The 22,277-nt window shown below is 37.0% G+C and overlaps 1 protein-coding gene across 5 annotated transcripts in view; it reads left to right on the top strand.

The window, feature by feature from the left end:
- PPP2R2A (protein phosphatase 2 regulatory subunit Balpha) overlaps positions 1-22,277 on the top strand; it is a 78,321-nt gene that overhangs the window by 40,302 nt on the left and 15,742 nt on the right. For 4 of the 5 annotated variants that reach the window (XM_024995546.2, XM_059889001.1, NM_001191533.1 and 1 more), the window contains 2 exons: positions 7,245-7,342; positions 19,979-20,144. In XM_024995546.2, coding sequence (XP_024851314.1) covers positions 7,245-7,342; positions 19,979-20,144 — 264 coding nt within the window. Of the gene's footprint in view, positions 1-7,244; positions 7,343-8,263; positions 8,334-19,978; positions 20,145-22,277 lie in introns of those variants that run through there. The other variant, XM_010808066.4, reaches the window with a different exon arrangement.

Below are 22,277 nucleotides of genomic sequence, written 5' to 3' on the forward strand. Positions count from 1 at the left end.
TTGAACTTTCTCTCTGTTCATTTTCTAGTCATTCCCAGCTAGAGGTTGAATCCAGATGGTCTTGCTTCCCCATGGCCAGAAGCAGAAGACCAATTACAGATTTTTAATTTTGATTTTTCTCTTTCACTTTGAAGTGCTAAAAGTTGCTTCATGTTTTCATTGGGTATTTTTTGGAGACAGTTTATGCAGGTAGCCTTAATGTTCTTTGTTAATGTTTGTTTTTACTGAAATATAACAAAAAGGAAAGAAGACTGATTACCTTGGTAGAGTTTTATAGGTAATTAAGTACTGTTTGCAGAAAGATAAGATTCAGCATATCCAACCTACTAATAAGCTCGTTTTCTTCCAGACCTGAAAGTTTCGTTTGATACCTAGAAGGCCATGCTGGCAGCGGCTCTTGCAGCAAGTCTTTGCTGACACTCACTTTCCCCCCAGAGCAGTCCCTTTTGAGATAATATTCAGAATGTAGAATTTTAAGAAGCAGAGGTTATTCCTAGAATTCTTGTGAACCTCATGTTTTTCTCTGTGAATATTTCAAACCTCTTGTCTTGAGATTTATGCTGTCTCGTGATGCATAAGGCAAATCTGCCTGAATTTTTGGAACTATTTACTGTAACAATGTTTATAGTATTTTCTGAGTTTTAACCTTTTAAATTTTCTTCTCTGTTGCTTGGCTTTAAAGACTAGTCGTATTGAGGGAATTGAGCACAGTGCCCTGCAAGCAGTGTATAAATAGGAGCTGCTTTTATAGGGGCTTTTACTACTGATGTCTCAGTGACAGCACAGTGAGAGTGAAGTAAAGTTTTTGTGAGCAGGTGAATTTGCAAGATAAGATACAGTTTGCATTGTTTTCTGGGTGCAGTAAAGATAAAGTTGAATTTAGGATTAAGTAAAATGTTTCTGATCTGACAATTTTATTGAAAGAACACTGCACATTCCTGTTTCATTTATATATATATTTAACAATAAAAATTCCAAGTCAGCAAAAATTAAAAAACAGAGAGTAAGCCTGTTGACAAAAATAACAGAATCAGGTGTGTCAACAGTCAGTGGATGCTTTGTTAACTGTTTCAGGTGAACCTTTGGGGACTGTGTAGCAGAAGGTTAAATATACGTGTGAGCAGTTTCTTCCAGTTGATTTCCTCCCCCTCTGTTTTTAAAATAAAGGGAGCTTCTTTATATATTTACTCAGTCTTTATGTCTTAGAATTCATTTTATAATGCTTACAATATTCCTTCTTTGGTTCTTTTAAACATTTACTAAATCTTTTCTTGGTTAGCTGTTTACCTGTTTTAATAACATTTTGCTTATAAACCTCTTTAAAGGGTACAATTTAGACTCTGGATCACCCAGCCCCTGGAGTATAGCAGGTGCTGGAAAAATGCTTAGTTTTATTGTAGGGCCAGACCAGTAATTGTAATGAGATCATTAGTAAATAGTGTAAAGTTGATGTAGTTTGACCTTAAATGTTTTTTTGAACACAGGCACTTTGGCAGTGAAAAAGAAGCAGTAAACTGAACACTTATATTATTTATTTATTCATCATCCAGTGGCTTACAGGATTTTATGCTGCCTCCTTATACGTAATGATTGTTCACACCTGCTAAATTTGAATCCTGGCTTTGACACTTGACAGAGGTGTGAAAGGCAAGTTATTTAATGCCTCAGTGCTTTTGTACACTCTCCTATTAATTGAAAGTGCTGTCTCTATCATAGTGGCATTATAAGGATTAAATGAGAATATATATATAAATGCTCATTTAATACAGTGCTTGGCATATTATAGTTGAATCTTTCTGTAAATAGAGTGTGCTTTGACACTGGTTATTCGGGTCTCTGTCCCCACATAAATCATATTTGTTCTTTTAATGTTAATATTCATTTATTCTTGCTCGGAGAATCCAAAGGACAGAGGAGCCTGGAGGGCTACAGTTCATGGGGTCACAAAGAGTTGGACACGACTGAAGCGACTTAGCACAGTATTCAGTCGTATTAATATACTTGAACTGTGGTTGACAAGCATCTTCTATAAAGGACCAGGTAGTAAATATTTTCAGTCTGTCTCAACTATTCAGCCCTGCTGTTGTCAATTGAAAGCAGCCAAAGACAATATATAAACAAATGGGCGTGGCTGGGTTCCAATAAGACATTCTTTACAAAAATAGCTGGCGGGCCATAATTTTCCAACCTAGGTACTAGAGATTGCGATTATATCTCCTCATTATTGGATGTTTGAAATACGTTCGTCTTATTTCATTATAGACACATCTCAGATATTCAGGATGTGGCTCTAGATGACTGCAGTAAATAGAGTCACATGAATTGTTCGGTTTCCCAGCACATATAAAAGTTGTTTACACTGTACTGTAGTCTCTTAAGTGTGAGATAGAGTTATGTCCCCAAAAATGTACATATCTTAGTTGGAAAAATACTTTATTGCTAAAAAAAAAATGTTAACTACCATCTGAGTCTTCAGCAAATTATAGTCTTTTTGCAGTATAATATTTATGACCACTGGATCACAGATCACTGTTAAAAGCATAATAATGAAAATGTTTGGCATATTGAGAGAATTGCCAAAATGAGACACAGAGATATTAAGTGAGCAAATGCTGTTGGAAAAGTAGCTTTGATAGACTTTGTCTACACAGGATTGCCTCCAATTTGTTAAAAACATAGTATCTATGAAGTACAGTAAAGGGAAATACAATAAATGAAGTATGCCTGTATATATGTAATTCACCTATAACCATGTTGGTGCTAATTTTAATTGGTTTCTTTCAGATAATTTGTTTGAACTGTAGTCCTCAAGTGGAATTATAAAATCACTGAGTAACCCATAAAGTGTCTTACAGTGCAAGAGTTGACGTATTTAGAGAATGTCAGAGCTAATAATAATTTGAACACTTAATATATAGTAATTATTGTTAATTACTACCATTTATGCATATATATTGTCTATTAATTTTCCATCATGAGATTTTTATGTTGAGTGAGTTGTATTTTTTAACCATTGACTGGCTGTCTCTGTCCTTTTCCACTGATTAGAGTACATAAGAAGTAGAGAAGGTGAGTAACAAGGGAAAGGTGTGGTGTGCCTGATGAAGTAAAGACAGACCAGAAATAGTGTTGTCATCCCCACCACCACCACTTAACCATTCTTGCCCCCAAAAGAAAGCAATCATATCATCTTCTTAGGATGAAACCTGGATGCTGATGGTTTAGGAAAAAAGGGTTGAAGAAATTGAGTTCCATTTTATATAACACATTATAAATTTATTGGTTTTTATTAATACTATGTAGAATTTCACATCAAAGGTCGAGAACACTGTGGTTAAGTTTTCTTGCCAGCAGTCAGATTGTGCCTTTCAAGCCTTGTCTTTAAGGTGCCTAGAATGCTGTGTGTTGACTGGATGCACAGTAGAGGGTCCTTGACTGATGTTCTCATCCAGAGTCCTTCCTTTTCATTAACTGTATTTGAATGTTCTTTTATATGATATTAAACAGGCACTGTTTTTTCATTGTGAAAAAGCATTTGTACTGGTCATAGGAAGGATTCTTAGGAATCCTTTATGAGAACAGACATAATTGATGTGTTATACTGGACCCTGCCTCGAGTTCAGTAACGTGACTCTTAACGGTGAGGTTAGTGTCCTTGTCTTTTTAAAGTATGTGATAGTTATTTTAATCTCAAGAGTAAAGTATTAGCAAATTTTCAAGGCTTTCATTAATACTTTGTTTTAAGAATAGTGTGCAGGAATCTGAATTTTCATGAAGTACATTCATATTTTCAGCCTGCTCCTTGAGGTAACAATCTGGGTGTGTGCGTACACAGTAGTTTTATTTTACCTGTTTAAAGTTTCAGGATTCTCTTAGCTTCAGCATTCTTGTCTTTTAAAAGTCAGTGTCCACTCTGTAATGTTTTAGACCTAGACTCTCCAGTACTGTAGCCCCTAGCCATATATGGCTAAAGTTAAAAATTCAGGAGCCACACGTGGCTCGTAGTTACTGTATTGAATAGCACGGATATAGGACCCCTCTATGGTAACAGATTTCTGCTGAACAGTGCTATTGTGCAAACAGTGCTATTCCTGCAGTCATCTACTGTGTAATTTTTTTTTTAATGGTATAGAAATCAGAGCAATGAAGAATATTTTCTAGAAGCAGGGTTATTGTTATTTTCAAAAACACGAGATAGCAGTACTTGACCAGTCTCATGGAGAATCTCATGGATTGGTGGGCTACAGTCCATGGGGTCGCAGAGAGTCGGACACAACTGAGCGACTTCACTCACTCACTCACTCATCTGGGTATCGCTCCTCACGAAATGGGAGCACTGTTTTTAGAGCCATGCTTCCTTATCTTTTCCACATTGTGGCATACTTGAGAGCAAAAATGTTTCTATGGCACTCTGAGGTCAAGTGTGGGCTCCAGGCTGGAAGTCTTAGGTTTGGGTGGTTGCAAACCCATATCCCCTTCCTGGCATACTAGTGTGCTGCAGAGAGGCACATACAGCTCAAAGCTCAGTTTCATAGCGTACTCCTTAATGGATTCCTGGATAAAATTCCTCTTGGACTGTAAAGCAGGATTTGATTTTATTCTCCCTGTTACTCATCCTTTTTATATGTCATATTCCCAAGAAGACCTTGTGAGATCTAGGCATTTTACAACTGAGAACAACTTTGAAAGCATTCACACACTTGGAGATTTAATAGGTGCTTCTGTACTTAGTGGCTCTCTCACTTTACGTATGGATGGCCAAGCCGGCAGAAGTCATGGTGTGTCATTTCTCCTTTATTTGATAGGAGGGAGGAAGGAACACCATGACATGTACCTATTTAATTTCACCATACAAGTCATGAAAATAATTTACCTATCTGAGATATGACCATATTAAATACATGCAGTAAAAAAATTATAGTGAGGAAGCCATGAATCTGCATACCTCTCCCCCAGATAAAATTCTACTCTACTATTCACCTAAGCATCAGTGGCTTAGTTAGCTATTTCTAAAATGTTATGTTTGTTCATTGGCTTTTGGCAAGATAAATAGTCACAAAACAATAGTGCCTTGAAAATAGCTGAAATGAGAAAATTATTTGCCTTTCTCTCTGTATTTCCCACCCTCAAGGATTTAATGTGGGTTGACTTTTATGGTGTAAATCTTTGGCTCTTGTCGTTTCCTGACAGTCAGCCTCTCGCTTTAGGTCAGTTGTTTCTAGGGTTCCTCAGCCTGTATGACTTCCTGTTACTCCATTGAGTGAACTGGATAATGAATCTGGATTTTGGTATAAAGTGTGAGCATTTCACCAAGCCAAGAGTATATCCTGGAGTCCAGAGGTCAGGAGTTTTTGGTATAGCATGAGTTTTTAGCCAAATTAACTAGTTCATTTCATGGGAAATACAAAGTATGAATGCTGTAGGGGAAACTGGCTGAGTTGGATTTAAAAGAACAGGAGAACGTTTGCATCTCCAAAGTGGTGCCTGTCTGAGGGATTTGAATTTAAAGATAATTTTTACTATGTATGGGAGTTTTTTTCCCCCTTATTCCCTGATTTTATAATCTGACCTACAAGTAACATGCAGCCATTTGCTCTGTCAAATAGTTAGCCCCTGCTTATTTTCTCTCTGTAACTGTACTATAATGTGCTTTTAGTGCAAAGACTGTGTGATTTTAATCCCTTATTATACTCAATACAGAAATAAATACAGAGCACCTAATAGAATGGCTTTTAAGTACTGGTTGATGTAGGGCTTTATAGAGTAAATAGTACAATATATTCAGTTTTACATCTTGGTGTTACATATGCATGTAGCATAAACACTAGATTTATTCCTTCCTCCTGATAGCACCAACCATGGTGGGTTGTTTGGGCCAAAGGTTTTAAGCTGGAGATGGGGTGCTGTCCAAGACCTTTTGAAATTACATGCAAATTTTTGTGTGTACTTAAATGTGTACAGTTCCTTGGGAGAGTGTGTATAACTTTGAGTACATTCTCAGAGAGTTCCAAAAAGATAAAGTGCCTTGGACCTAGACAGTGGAGGAAGCAAAGAAAGCTTTGCAAAATCAAGCTCAACTTGGAAAAAATCACTGAAATGAAAATGATAAAATGCAGTGCTGGTCAGTTTATTGATGTGCTACATTGGTCAGTAAGTTTTAAAATTTAAAGTATATAATGTTCTTTATTATATAAGTGAAGTTGCTCACTGTAGCCTACCAGGATCCTCCATCCATGGGATTTTCCAGGCAAGAATACTGGAGTGGGTTGCCATTTCCTTCTCCATTATTATATAAAGTCACTTTTAAAATTCTTACAGTGATCTAATGTTGGCAAGAAAACGACCCTTCTCCCATAGTAAGAGTTTGATTTTTTATGTAACATGCGTTTGATGGATGTTACATAAAATTTAGCATAATGCTTAGTAGTGAAGAACTTGTAACAGTGGGGAATTGTGTAGTGTGATTGCTTTATCTTAATGCCCAATTCTGTAACTTAGATTTTTTTCTTTAGGAAAATGACTGGTGTCAAAAAGCAAGGGAAAAAACCTGATAATTTTATTTGAACTTGACTGTGAAATTAGCACCAACTTTGAGTGTAACATGACTGATTCTAGTAGCCCCTGCTGTGTCTATGTGTGGGAACCACAAGAAGAGCTGTGCATTTTGAAGGTGCATAGCACAAAGCATTGCTAGTATAAGTGTGTTCTATTTACAAACATTTGTTTGAGGCCATAATTTGAATTTATTTATTTATGATTGTTAAAGTTCTATCTGAAATTATTTTTGCATTTAAAGAATTTCCCCATTTTAGTTATATCTGTCTTAATTTTACAGTCCTTTGGGTTTGTGTATATCAGCTTATCAGAAGTATATAAGAAAAAATTAGCACAATAATTATTAACATTTAATGTGCTATCATGGAATGTTTCATGAATTGTTGATTTCTTTATATTCATGAATTTAGTGAATTATTAATAAAGCACTGATATTTTTTGTTACGTGCCTGTTTTTTTAAAAAATAGTGTCATTGGTTTACTTTGGGAAGAGTTTTGTGGGGGGAGTGAACCAAATATTCATGACTCAAAATTTCATGAAAGAACTTTAGATTTACTTTATTTCTGAGGGCAGGTTGATATATAGACTTGGAATATATTAGGAAAACATGCTGAGTTCTTACTAAGAAACTCTTTCGTGAGTTGGGAGAGAAGAACTAATGTCTTTTTTGTTTGTTTCAATTATACAGCAGATATAATTTCTACAGTAGAATTTAATCATTCTGGAGAGTTACTAGCAACCGGAGATAAAGGTGGTAGAGTTGTCATCTTTCAGCAGGAGCAGGAGGTAAGTGTTTAAAGTTTGGTATCTAAATTTCAGTTTGCTCTTGGGACTGGAGCTTATGCTGGAGAATCTCATCAGAGGATGTTGGCAAATTTTTCTTTAAAAATTTGTTGTATATCAAGCAGAATATTGAATGTGTAAGTAGCTCTAGTTCTCTTAGCTTTGTGTGTCTGTGTACATGTGTGTGTTGTTTTGATTTAATTGTGAAAGGATTTGGTTAGAGAAAGGAGTGAGAAGTGTGTTATACAAGATTTTAATTGATTTTACAGCCTTGGCCCTCACTTTTTTTTCTCCTAAAATTCCATAAAGTAAAATTGTTTTGACCTCTTCTCAGTGAATAATTTTCCTTGTGTAATTAGGGGTGGGAGCCTGGTTTAAAGGAAAAAACTGCTCAACTATTTTGATATCAGTTTATACTAATACAATTACTGCAATTTAAGTATAAAGGTTTTAAATGATAGTTGCATGTATACACATGTAATGTACGTAATTTATAAGCTTAGTTACCCTTCTTTAAAGTGGATTTGAAAATTGTTTTCCTTTCTCTTTGAAGAAAGGGATTTCTCATTGCAGAATCTGTGATTAAAGTAGGGTTGGTTTGGTTTTGTGTACAACATAGGCACACTTCTAAATCTGATTGACTAGATTTCTCACTAAAATTTTATACTAAACAAGATTTGTCACACTAGATTTTCCCTTAGTCTCCCTCTACATTTGTAGATCAAAGCTAATTTATCATTTGCTTCCAAACATTCTGTCCCTGTCTATACTATCTTCAAAAAGAGTTGAAAGTACTGTGGATAAAATGCAGGGTTTTATGAACAGATGTCTAAATCATAACACAGAGTTAGCTTTTAAAGGATTGTGAAATTCCTTAAATAAGCAAGAATCTAGTAATAATACTACTACTTTGCACTTCTATAGCGCCTTTGACCTGAGGATCTCAAAGTGCTTTACAAACACTAATGAATTAATCCTCACAACACCCAGTGAGGTAGGTAATTTAATTTTAAAAGAAATGATTAATAGTGTCTGATTAGAAGGTGCACAAGCACTAAATATGTCTCCTTTTATTATTTTTCTTTTTGGTTGGAAGGAAATATGAAAATAAGACTCAAGGTTTTCTTGGCAAAGGATGTTTTTGTGGGAAGTGGGGGCAAAATCAGTTTTCTGTTCTGTTTTCAAGCAGCTAAAAACTTGACCATAACAATCTAGGAAAACTTGGAGTCGAAATAGAGCCTTACAGATCATTATAGTTTACCTTTATTTCCAAATGAGAAAGCAGATTGTTAAGAGATCACTTGATTATCCAGACTCACAACCAGAACCCAGAACTTCCAGCATGTCCCCTCTCGGTGCACTCCAGTGCCTTTCAGGTTAAGTCACCAAAATGTGAGTGTTAATGTTGTTCTTTAGAAGTTAGAGCTGGATTTCCTATAGACATTCTCTGCCCTTCTGTGGTTTGGTTTGGTTTTTTACTGAAAATTAATGACATTCTATATATTTTTGTTTTAAAAACAAAAGGTGTTTGGAGATAAACATTTAAATTTAAGTTTGCTTCCCAAGCATTTCCATCTTGAAGGGCTTTACATTGTGGGTTTCTGAGCCTACATTTTTAATGGGGGCTTTGTGTTGTTTAAAAGTATAAATTGTCATTCTTAACTGCATGTAAGTGTTCAAGACAGAAATCCATTATCTAGAACTTCAGATTAGTAGTATGTCTTTTGAGAATTACTTAGTGTAAATTTCAGTGTGTTTTTTAGTGATAAATAATAAAGATGATAATTATTCTCCTTCTTGAAATTGATGTTGTTAATGTTAATTTGATGCATTTTACCCAATATATTTTCTACATTTTTAAAGCCCTTATTCTGGAGCTTCTGACATTATGCTGTCTTCAGGACATTCAGTACCTATGTTAATTATAAATGTATGTGCCTTGTATCAGTAGCTAACATATTTAGGTTAGATTTTATGAGTTCATAGCTAAATGTCTGTAAAATAGTGTTAGAGTTTGAAACTTGGAAGTGAACTTAGAGATAGTCTTTTTCTAATGTTTAGGTAAATTTCAGCAAAAGTTTACATAAAGTTACATTGCTCAGTTTAATAGCAAAGGCCTGGGATTAGAACTTGGATCCCTAAATTTCAGTAGCTTCTTCTAAACACCACAGCTATTATACATACATTCCAGGGTACGCTGACACTTAACAAGTGAGCAGTTTTAAGAACCTGCTAGTTCTCTTTGCAAAATACAATGATGTTTGAACTGTTGTGTCTACAGTGGCAGGGTTCCTTGCTAAAATTCACTTGACTGGAGACTTAAATATTTCCACTCACTCCTTTTATAGACCTTACTTAATTAAGAAGAAAAGGTCATGCTACAGTAGCAGTGAACCTTGCACATCAGACTTTGATGGCTTTATCCCACCTTTCTGTCTCACTTTATTCTTAAGGTGTGGCAGGTCCCCTTCCTGTCATCTTGTCGGGCACACTTTGCTGCCTGTCCATCTGTTCCCCAGGCAAAGAAACTGGGTGCTCATTTACAAGATTTTCATTTGGTTCAAGTGTATTTCAGCCTGGTGATTCTGTAGCATGGTCTACTGTTTTGTGTGTGTGTGTGTGTGTTTTAAACTAACATGTTTGAATGATTTTCTTTTTGACAGAATCTCTGATAGAAGCAGGGCATGTAGGGAAATTGAGGCACAGGGTAGATCGAGTTTCCAGGAGGCATCACACCCATCACACAGTCAGAGTCCAGACTTTGGAGTTTCACCCAGTGCTCTGTGTAGTATGTCCTGAAATAAGGCACCCATCTTGCTGATTTTCACAGCTTGTGTGTATTAGGTTGGTACAAAGTGTGGTTTCAGACAGTGAATTTTAAATCATAACTAGGGTCATACACATATTCATTAATCAAAATAGGAACCACTACAGTCAACACATTTTTGCCAAATAAGAATGTTTATTCCTGTAGTATAAAAATCCATACTTGAGCATTTGACGAACTCTTGGAAAGCATTTTCTGCCTCCTGCTGGTTGTGGAAGCAGTTTCCCTGCAAAAACTTGTCGAGTTGCTTAAAGAAGTGGTTGGTTGGCTGGCAAGGGATCATGTGAATATGGCAGATGAGGCAAAACTTTGTAGCCCAGTTTGTTCAACTTTTGAAGCTTTGTGTTTTGGAGAAGAATTGGGCCCTTTCTGTTGATCAATGCCAACTGCAAGTGTTGAAGTTTTTGATGCATCTCATTGGTTTGCTGAGCATACTTCTCAGGTGTAATCATTTCATCAGGATTCAGAAAGCTGTAGTAGATCAGACCAACAGTAGACCACCAGTGACCATTACCTTTTTTTGGTGCAAGTTTGGCTTTGGAAAGTGTTTTGGAGCTTCTGCTTGGTCCAGCCACTGCCAGTTTTCATATACAGTCCCCTTTTTGTCGCATGTCACAATCTGATTGAGAAATGGTTTGTTGTTGTTGTGTAGAATAAAAGGAGACAACACTTCAAAACAACTATTTTTGGTCAGCTCATAAGGTACCCACTTACCTAGCTTTTTCATCTTTCCAATTTGCTTCAAATACTGAATGACCATAGAATGCTCCATGTTAAGTAAGTTCTTCTACAGCTTCTCATGTAGTTGTAAGAGGATCAGCTTTGATGATGACTCTCAATTAATTGGTTATTATCAGCGTCCCATGGCCAGCCACTGTGCTCTTCATCTTCAAGGCTCTTGTCTCGTTTGCAGGACTTGTTGAACCACTACTGTACTGTATATTCGTTAGCAGTTCCTAGGCCAAATGTGCTGTTGATGCTGCGAGTTGTCTCCACTTCTTTATGACCCATTTTGAACTCAAAAAAGTAGCTCGAATTTGCCTTTTGTCTGACATCATTTCCATAGTCTAAAGTAAATATAAACACCTAGTAATAAATCATTAGCATAAAAAAACATAAAGTAGGAAATGCACATTAAAATGCTATATAACATAACCACATTTATTTACGGATGTATCCCAAAGAAAGGCAATGCCAAAGAATGTTCAAGCTACCGCACAATTGCACTCATCTTGCACGCTAGCAAAATAGTGCTTAAAATTCTCTAAGTCAGGCTTCCACAGTACATGAAGCAAGAACTTCTAGATGTTCACGCTGGATTTAGAAAAGGCAGAGGAACCAGAGATCAAATTGCCAACATCCATCGGGTCATAGAAAAAAAAAGAGAGTTACAGAAAAACTTCTGCTTTATTGATTACGCCAAAGCCTTTGACTGTGTAGATCACAACAAACTGGAAAATTCTTCAAGAGATGGGAATACCAGACCACCTGACCTGCCTCCTGAGAAATCTGTATGCAGGTCAAGAAGCAACAATTAGAACTGGATACGGAACAGTGGACTGGTTCCAGATCAGAAAGGGAGTACATCAAGGCTGTATATTGTCACCCTGTTTATTTAACTTATATGCAGTATACGGCATTCGAAATGCTGGGCTGGATGAAGCACAAGCTGGAATCAAGATTGCCAAGAGAAATATCAATAACCTCAGATATGCAGATGACACCACCCTTATGGCAGAAAGTGAAGAAGAACTAAAGAGCCTCTTAATGAAAGTGAAAGAGGAGAGAGCAAAAGTTGGCTTAAAGCTTAACATTCAGAAAAAGATCATGGCATCTGGTCTCATCACTTCATGGCAAGTGGATGGGGAAACAATGGAAACAGTGACAGACTTTATTTTGGGGGGCTCCAAAAGCATCGCAGATGGTGACTGCAGCCATGAAATCAAAAGACGCTTACTCCTTGGAAAAAAAGCTATGACAAACCTAGCACCACATTAAAAAGCAGAGACATTACTTTGCTGACAAAGGTTCATCTAGGTAAAGCTATGGTTTTTCCAGTAGTCGTGTATGGTCATGAGCGTTGGACCATAAAGAAAGCTGAGTGCCAAAGAATTGATGCTTTTGAACTGTGGTGTTGAGAAGACTCTTGAGAGTCCCTTGGACTACAAGGAGATGAAATCAGTCAGTCCTAAAGGAAATCAGTCCTGAGTGTTCACTGGAAGGACTGATGGTGAAGCTCCAGTAGTTTGGCCACCTGATGTGAAGAACTGACTCATTGGAAAAGATCCTGATGCTGGGAAAGATTGAAGGCAGGAGGGGAAGGGGATGACAGAGGCTGAGATGGTTGGATGGCATCACCAACTCGATGGGCATGAGTTTGAGTAGGCTGCAGGAGTTGGTAATGGACAGGGAAGCCTGGTGTGCTGCAGTCCATGGGGTTGCAAAGAGTCTGACACAACTGAGGGACTGAACTGAATTGACTGCAATATCAAAACAGCAAAGTTCAACAGGTGCAAAACTGCAGTTACTTTTGTAACAGCTTAAATAATAGCTTTTGACATCAAAGTGGATGGGGCAGTATTCTTTCTGATGATGGTAATGTGGAGGGAGAGCCCAAGCAGCTGTCAGACTGTGGTGTTCCATACTTTTTAAGGAATCTTTATTTCTATGGGTGCTCACAGGAGGTGGTCAGCACTTGTTGAAGTAACTGGTTTCCTGTTGGCTTTGGATTGCTCAGACCTTCTTCTGGTTTCTCTGAGGCTTTTTGATACATATAAGCTAAAATGTTGGGGGAGGGTTAATATTTTTAATAGACAGTTAAGGAGAAAGGTGAACAAAAAGGTTGTTCTTACTGATTTTTCTGGATTGTTATGCAGCCTTTGTTCTCTGTTTTCTACCACTGCTGGTTACTTACTAGGATTTCTTTCTCACTTTTCTGTTCTTAATGTAGTGTTCCTAAAACTGAACACGGTTTAGGTTTCCCTGGTGGCTCAGCTGGTAGAGAATCTGCCTGCAATGCAGGAGACTTGGGTTTGATCCCTGGGTTGGGAAGATTCCCCTGGAGAAGGGAAAGGCTACCCACTCCAATATTCTGGCCTGGAGAATTCCATGGACTGTCCATGGGGTCACAAAGAGTCGGACTTGACTGAGCGACTTTGACTTAACTAACATGGTTTAGAAGAAACCTTTAGCATGTTTATCTCAAAAGATGGATAGTATTGTTTATATGTTTGTATTCCCTTTCTACATTATTTGGAAAGACTAGAATGAGACTCAACCGCACGGTATTGTTTAATAGAATTTAATATCATATATACAAAGGGCTTGGTTTAGTGTATTCATTAAAGTGAAGGGATAGAACCTGCTGTTTTAGGGTGACAGGGTAGCGTTCTCTTGGGAGTTGAGTAGTATGGGGTCCCTAGATTTGCAACTCCTGGCAATGCAATTTGCTTTTACCAATAAAGAAATGGAGGAGCTCAGACAGATTACTGGTCAGAAGTGGTACAGTTAACAAAGAAGTGAACTCTTACTCTAGAACCCTTGCTGTTGCTCCCGATTCCCTGCCCATTGCATTCCCTTTTCTGACCCGGGTTTAGCAACAACAGTTGATGTGCCACACTCTCTGCCAAGCTCCCTAAATCTTATTAATCTTCACAGTAAAGTAATGGAGATGTTATGCTTAACTTACTACATCTCAATTTATTACAGATTTATAAGTGAATTGAGACCTAAGTTAAATGCCTTTTCTAAGATCACACAGCTAGTCAAGTGGGTTAAAAAAAGAAAAGCTAATTCGGTATAAATTGGGATGAATATCCACAATGAAAAACAAGTCTTAACTCCTCTAAGTAATGAATCTTATAAATCAAGAAAATCCGTTTCATTTATAGTAATGAGAAAAGACTTGGTCCTCAGACTTTTTAATAATAGCCATTAAGGAATGATGTCTTCTCTGTAGAAGTTTAGTGACAGAAAAGTTGGAGTTTGGAAGCCTCGAGAGTTTAGAGACCTGGGCTCTAGTCCTCATTCATATCCATTAACTTGTCCAAGCACCTCTCTTGTTCAGCCATCTGTTCTCCAGATTCCTAGTTTCAGTTTACCTCTTAATATTCCCAGTAATTAAAATTGCTCTATGCCTTTTATTCTGTGTCATGGTTTAGAACTAAATTATCCTGGGTAGTTGGTCCCATCACTTCATAGGAAATAGATGGGGAAACAGTGGAAACAATGTCAGACTTTATTTTGGGGGGCTCCAAAATCACTGCAGATGGTGACTGCAGCCATGAAATTAAAAGATGCTTACTCCTTGGAAGGAAAGTTATGACCAACCTAGATAGCATATTGAAAAGCAGAGACATTACTTTGCCAACAAAGATCTGTCTAGTTAAGGCTATGGTTTTTCCAGTGGTCATGTATGGATGTGAGAGTTGGACTGTGAAGAAAGCTGAATGCCGAAGAATTGATGCTTTTGAACTGTGGTGCTGGAGAAGACTCTTAGAGTCCTTTGGACTGCAAGGAGATCCAACCAGTCCATTCTGAAGGAGATCAGTCTTGGGTTTTCTTTGGAAGGACTGATGCTGAAGTCCTTACTTACTCCAATACTTTGGCCACCTCATGCGAAGGATTGACTTACTGGAAAAGACCCTGATGCTGGGAGGGATTGGGGGCAGGAGGAAAAGGGGACAACAGAGGATGAGATGGCTGGATGGCATCACCGACTTGATGGACATGAGTTTGGATAAACTCCAGGAGTTGGTGATGGACAGGGAGGCCTGGCATGCTGCGATTCATGGGGTCGCAAAGAGTCAGACACAACTGAGTGACTGAACTGAACTGATACAGTCTGAATCATAGCACTTTAACCTTTTTAGATTTTATAACATTTTAAAGCATTACATTTAACCCTTTGAACAACATGGAGTTAATTCCTGTATAATTTATGGTCAGCCCTCTGCATTCCCTGATACATAGTACAGTTGTATTTACTATTAAAAATACACATGTAAAAGCAGTCCTGCACTGTTCAGGGATCAACTGTATTAACTGTAACTTACACATTCCCATGGTTGGTTGAATCCACAATATAGAGGACCAAATACAAGTTGTACCTGGACTTCCCACTGTGCAGAAACTTGGCACCATAACCCCTATGTTAATACATCTTTGCGTACCTTGTTTTTCATTAGGGTATACTTTGAAGTGGAATTGTTGAGTACATCTTTTAAGGCTTTCAATAAGTATTGACAGATTATTCTCCAGAAAAGCTGTGTAAATTTATACTTCTCCCTGTAGTGTATAATTTTTGTCCATATTCTCATCTTTAAAGCAATGACCATTATCATTTTTTAAATTCTTCACCGGTTTAAAGGCAAAACATTATTCTTTAATTTTGCGTAGTAGTGATGAGTAGTTATATATTTGCTGACCATTTTTTAGCTAAGCTACCAACTGTTGACCTTTTCATCTCTCAAGGGGAAGAGTGTTAATATTTTTACTAATTATTTTTAAGGACTTGAAAAGATAGTAACATTTTTTACACATGAAAGGTAGTAACCTTGTCTTACGATGCACTTTTCTCCCTAGTGTGCTTTTTTTTTTTTAACTTTTAAATATTTTTCTTCTTACCTTGTCAGAAGTCAACCTTTCTCTGCTCTTTGCTTTCACTTTTGTATTTAGAAGCGCCTTTTCACTTGAGAATTATATAGAAATTCACTACTGTACTTTCTCTTAGCTGCTTTTATGTACTTTTTTTTTTTTTAAAGAAAGATTTAATAAAGATTTAAATATCAAGTAGACAACTTCTAAATTTCACTTTGTCACCCACACTGAATTGGAATCGAAGAATGGCTCCCTCTGAAATTTATTTTTGTGTAAGAAATGAAGTTCTAATTCTCTTTCCAAATGTTTGTTTGGCTCTAACACCATTGGATTTTACTGCTGTTTTCTGTTTTGGTTGGTTGAATCTCAGGGGCATACTTGAGTTCGTGACACTGCCACTGGAGGTCATGGCCAGGCCCTTTATTTAAGTAAACCTGCATATAGGTGTGCAGTAGTGCACACATGAACTTTGATTTGCATAACGTGCTGCCATTCACCTCTCACTTCATAGATAACTGTTTGAATGTGTTTTTGTAATTTTCGTTTTGTTTTTGTGTACTGAACTGTATTTATTTGTGGCAAAATATAACATTCAACTTCCCAGCAGTTTCCATGTGTACAGCACAGTCTTGCCAACCACATGCACATTACTGTGCAGCAAAACCCCCAGAATAACTGGAACCCTGTACTCAAGGAACAGCAGCTTCCTGCCCCCCTCCAGTCCCTGGCTGTCACCATTCTACTTCCTGTTCTGTGAGGTTGACTGCTTTAGATAATCCATATATGTAAGTGGAATTGTGCAGTATTTATCATTAATGACTGGCTTTATTTTTTTTTTTAGCATAATGTCCTTAAGGTTCATCCATGTTGTAGCCTATGAGAGGAGTTCATTTATTTTTTTAGGCTGAATAATTTATATGTATATACACATGTGTGGGCACATACCCACCTACCACATTTTCTTTATTCACTTATCCGTCAGTGGACATTTAGATTATTTCTACCTCTTAGCTATTGTGAATAATGTCTTTTGAGATTCCTTTTTTACTTCTTTTGGATATATACCCAGATTGCCAGATCATCCAGTAGTTCCTTTTTTTTTTCCCCTCGATGTGGCATACGGGATCTTAGTTCCCAACCAGGGATTGAACCCATGGCCCTTGTAGTGGAAGCATAGTCTTAACCTCTGCAGTGCCAGGGAAGTCCCTATTATTTATATTTTTGAGGAACCCCCATACTATTTTCAAAGTGGCCACACAATTTGTATGCTATTTTGTTTGTTTGTTTGTTTGTTTTTAACTCTGTTGAAATATACACAGAAAAATGCACAAAACACTAGTGGATTATCACGCAGCAGATACTTCAGTCAGGAGCTAGAACTTCCCCACTTCCATCAACCCTCCTCATTCCCCTTCCAAGCCACTCCTTTCTCTTTCCTCTTCATAAGTCTTTTAACACTTAGTTTGGCCTGTAGTTTTAGAACTTTTTATAAATGGAATCTACAGTAAGCATTCTGTGTCTGGCCTTTTTGCTCAGTTTTTGTTGGTGTAATAATTTGCTCTCTTGCATTACCGTATTGTGGTCTTCTGTATTACTGTACCATTATCTATCCATTCTGTTACAGATGTGGATGTTTTGGTTGGTTCAGTTTGTGGCTGGCTATAAAGAATAAAAAGTTGTAAGACAACATAGTAAAAAGTTAAAAAGAAAAAAGCATAGTAAAAAGGGAAGCCTGGTGTGCTGCAGTCCATGGGGTCGCAAAGAGTCGGACACGACTGAGCGACTGAACAACAATACTAAAAAGTGGTTCTGCCCATTTTATTCTCATGAACAATGTATGAAAATTCTGGCTCTTCCACATCTTTGCCAATGCTTTGTCCTTAATTTTATAACTTAAGCATTTTGAGATTATGAGGGTGTCTTGTTATAGTTTTAATTTGTACTTTCTTGAATAATACTGAGGTTCAGCATCTTTTTATGGGTTTATGGGCCATTGGATGTCATCTTTTGTGAAGTACCTACTAAAATTTCTTGCACTTTTTTCTACCGGATTGTCTGTCGTTTTTCTCAGTGATGTGTAGGCTTAGCACCTTTTGAATATTAACCCTTTGTCAGTTGTATTTGTTGGAAGTATCTCCCATTCTATGACTTACCTTTTTATTTTTCGGAATGATATCTTTTGATAAGTAGAGGTTATTAATATAATTCAGTTTATCTATGTTTTTCTCTAGACTTAACTGCTTTTTCTTTCCTGTAAAAGAAATACTTCTCTACCCCAAGGTCCAGGAAGATAATATATTCCTGTTATTGTTTAGATCTGTGCTTTCCAGTATGGTAGTTACTAGCTCCATGTGGCTATTTAGAATTTAATTAGTTAAAATAAATGTGAACTTCACTTCCTTAGTCACAGTGGCTACAGTGGTGCTCAACAACCACATATGACTGGTGGCTACCATATTGGACAGCACAGATAAGGACTGTTTCCATTGTTGCAGAAAGCTCTCTTGGATAGTGTTGTACTAGAAGCATTTACAGTTATATTCCTGATAATTCACCTGAAGTCAATTTATATGAGTGGTTTAAGGTGGGTGTAGTAAGGGTCAGGGTTTGTTTTATTATATTGAATAGATGAATAACCAATAAACCGAAAACTATTTAGTGAAAAGACCATCCTGGCCCAGCAGTTCCACTTTTGTCCTAATTCAGGCCTACCTGAATTATATGAACTTCAGTTTCTACTCTTGACTAAAGTTTCTTATACACAAGTTACCTGAAGGCTGAGATTCTCTGTTATTAAATCTCTGTACACCTCTGGGACCCAGTGTACATAGTACTGTAGTCTTTTGCTTACATTGAAAATAGCATTCATATTAAAAATTGAATTGAAAAAAAAAAAGAAAAAAAATTGAATTGCTGTTTATTGTAACTTTCTTGGAGAATAATATGACAAATGTTTTGAGACTGAATAAGTAATTTTCAGTGGAAGATATATGGAATTTCTTGTAAAGAGATTTGGTATATAGCTATTAAATGGGTTGGGTTATTAGATTTGGTGTAAGAGTATTATAATGAGACCGAGATTCTCAGTTTGAATTTTACCCTTTCCACATCCCCAGTGTGCATTATGTTCTGTGATGTGTTCTGCATTCTCAGTATTGGTGAATGCACTCAATAATAATTAATCCAGATACAACTGTGACCATGAGTGATCAATCCAGATAATCAAACTACTGGAAGCAACAACCTAAAACCTATGCTTATGAGATAATGATTCAATAAGATTTTCTTTTTATAAAGAGTAATAATAATGACCAATAGGCTATTCTTAGTATCACATCATCTTAAACATTTCATTTGTTAATTCATATTTAGTTGAAATAGTTGATTATAAATACTAACCTTTCTTTTAAACGAATTTTCCATTGGTTCTTTGAATTAGACATTTAATGTTTTTGTTGGAAATGTTTTTGATTGTGTGATGATGGATTAATAAGTCAAACTCTAGAAATGATTACAGTTTTCATTTTTGCTAAGGTATTAGTGTTAACTGAAGAAGTTCACAAGTAGTCTCTATCCAGTAGCTTATGTTATATTCACTCGCACTGATACTAAATAAATCATTGGTGTATGCTAGGCTCATAATTAAGAAAGATAATTTAAGGAGGGTTAGCGTTTTGGGTAGTGTTGGATGTGGTCTCAGTGAGTAGTACAGCCCTGTAAATGTGGTCTTGAGTAGGGGAGGTTGGGGTCAAATGTTCCATTGCACTTATGAGGGCTCTTCTCTTCAAGAGCTTCCAGCAGTGAAACGACCTAAAGACAGGCATGAGAAAGGCAGAGAAACAAGGTGTGCCTCATCCTTCTTTCTGCTGTTTCTGATGAGTTTTTCTTATTTAGTCTTTACTTTTTCGATGAAACTTGGTATGTATGCTCAGTAGTCCTCTATTAAGTATGTCATATATAACGGTAAAGTAGCAATCAAAATGATACATATTTTAATATCACTTTTCCTAATAAATTGGGCCTAATTAAGTAAAGGATTTATCTAGCTTTTCCTTTTTTTCTTGAAAGCATTTGTATTGATTCCTTGGAAGCTTTAAATATAAAAAACAATAGAATTGTATAAAAGATGATACAGGGTCTGTTAGAATTGATTAAATGTTTGATTACTTTGAAATATTTCTCAACTGGTCCAAATATTTTTGTTTCCATTTTAGAACAAAATCCAGTCTCATAGCAGAGGAGAATATAATGTTTACAGCACCTTTCAGAGCCATGAACCAGAGTTTGACTACTTGAAAAGTTTAGAAATAGAAGAAAAGATCAACAAAATTAGGTGGTTACCCCAGAAAAATGCTGCTCAGTTTTTATTGTCTACCAATGGTAAGTGTACATTTTTTCTTTTCATATACCCACTATGTACACATATCCTGTGGGTTTCTTTCCCCTTTTCAAAGAGGAGTAGTTGTTAAGAGGGCTCTGGAGATAGACATTTGGAAATATTCTTCTTCATATAGAATGTAAACTCTTTTTTGTCTTTTCCTTTTTTATTTTCTTTCAGTTTTTAAATTCTCTGAAAGAGCTCCTTAGGTGTCCTTGTCTTTAGTACACACACTGTTTGTAGTAAAAAGAATGAGGTTTACATCTGCTTTGGGTCAGATTCTGTTCCTGCTCCTTCTTGGCTTAGGAGCCTTGGGCAGGTTGCTGACCCTGCTCGGGTCTCCTCGTGTGCACACTCAGGGTGGTGGGTTTGCACTACCATCTGGTTGTGGGGATGACTCCTGGTGTACACAGTGAGTGCTCAGTATGTGTTCATTTCCTTCCCTCTTCCTTTTTAACTGTGCCTAACTCTCCAAAGAGTATTTCATACTATAAATGCAAAACACTGTCAAAGGACAGTCCCCACTCCAGGACACTGTATAGAAGAGTGCTCGTCCTACTTGATCCTCGTTCAGGAAGGACACAAACTGGAGTTGCCTCATTGCCATTCTGTCTTGTTTCTGTAGGAAGAGTTACTAAATGAAGGTTAGAATTATATAATGACTATAAGAATTTAAAGTCCTTTATGACAGGTTAAGAAGTGGGTCATTTCTTTTTGTTCTTCTTATTTTCACCTGAGTTGTGACTTGGCTTATCCCTGTGGATTTGGGTCTAAAGAGAGTCATTAGCATGGTTGAGGAGTACTTCCAGGTGTTTTGGGTAGCCAGTCTGTAAAAATTTAAATTAAAAGCTTTTTGATGTTGGAACAAGGATTGGGGAAAGACTTCCATTTTCTCATCCCCTTGGTATTAGTAAAATCAGATATTAGCACCTAGAACTCACCATTCTTTAGCACTTGCAGAATCTAAACTCAGGTGACTTTGGTTGACACAGTGGAAAACATTAAGTGCTGGAGAAGAAAATGGCAACCCACTCCAGTACTCTTGCCTGGAGAATCCCATGGACAGAGGAGCCTGGTGGGCTACAGTCTATGGGGTCGCAAAGAGTCAGACACGACTGAGCGACTTCACTTCACTTCACTTCGTCACCTTAGGCCTTCTCACCCACTGTGTCAAATTCTTGGAAATGCATTCCACAGAATGATACCACAGGCTGATAACATGAACTGCATTTTCCTCTCCTTATTAAAAAAAAATACATAGAAATAATGATTTAAAGCTTGTAATTTACAACATTATAAATGGAGGCTATATGTTTATTCATGTTGTATGTTGGTTTCTAATCTTGGTTCAGTTTTGATTTGTACAGTTGAGTTCTTTCAAAGAGCACTTCAGGTACTGCTCTTTGACATCCACTGTGTATTATTGTGGAGAAGGAAATGGCAACCCACTCCAATATTCTTGCCTGGAGAATCCCATGGACAGAGGAGTCTGGCAGACCATGGTCCATAGGGTCACAGAGAGGCGGACATGACTGAAGTGACTAAGCATGCATGCAATATGTGTTATACAATTTAGGCAGTTTCTACTTTGGAAGTAAATGTCCCAGGAAGTGTGTTTGCTCGTAGTAATTTTGGCAGTTCACTTCCTACAGGCTAAATTGTTTTATTTTTTATAGAGGGGAATTTTTAAAATACAAGCTGAAGTAGCATAATGAAGTCCCATATACCAAACACCCAGCTTCAGCAGTTCTCAGTTCATCACCAGTTGTGTTTCGTTGGTACTTCTTACCCTGCCTTCTCAGTATTATTTGAAAGCAAACCCCATTTCATCTCAGTTCTCATTTGTATCTCTGCGTGTTATCCATGCAGGTTTCCTTTGTGATTTGAAATAAATAAGGCATCATATAATCAGCCCAGCCTTTATAGACACTGAACTCGACAAGAGCTCAGTGGCAGGAGAAACCACTGGAAATTCCAAGGGTTGGGTCAGGGGTTACGTGAATCTAAGTGCTGTTTTTGTGTAGACAGAAAAAACAGTGTTCCCCAAATAGGATTATGTAAATTTGAAAAATCATTGATTAGTAATACAGCTTATTTTTAAGAGCAATACACAATGCATTGTACCTGTTTGGGGT

The sequence above is a fragment of the Bos taurus genome, chromosome 8 (assembly GCF_002263795.3).
Source record: "Bos taurus isolate L1 Dominette 01449 registration number 42190680 breed Hereford chromosome 8, ARS-UCD2.0, whole genome shotgun sequence".
NCBI lineage: Eukaryota > Metazoa > Chordata > Mammalia > Artiodactyla > Bovidae > Bos > Bos taurus.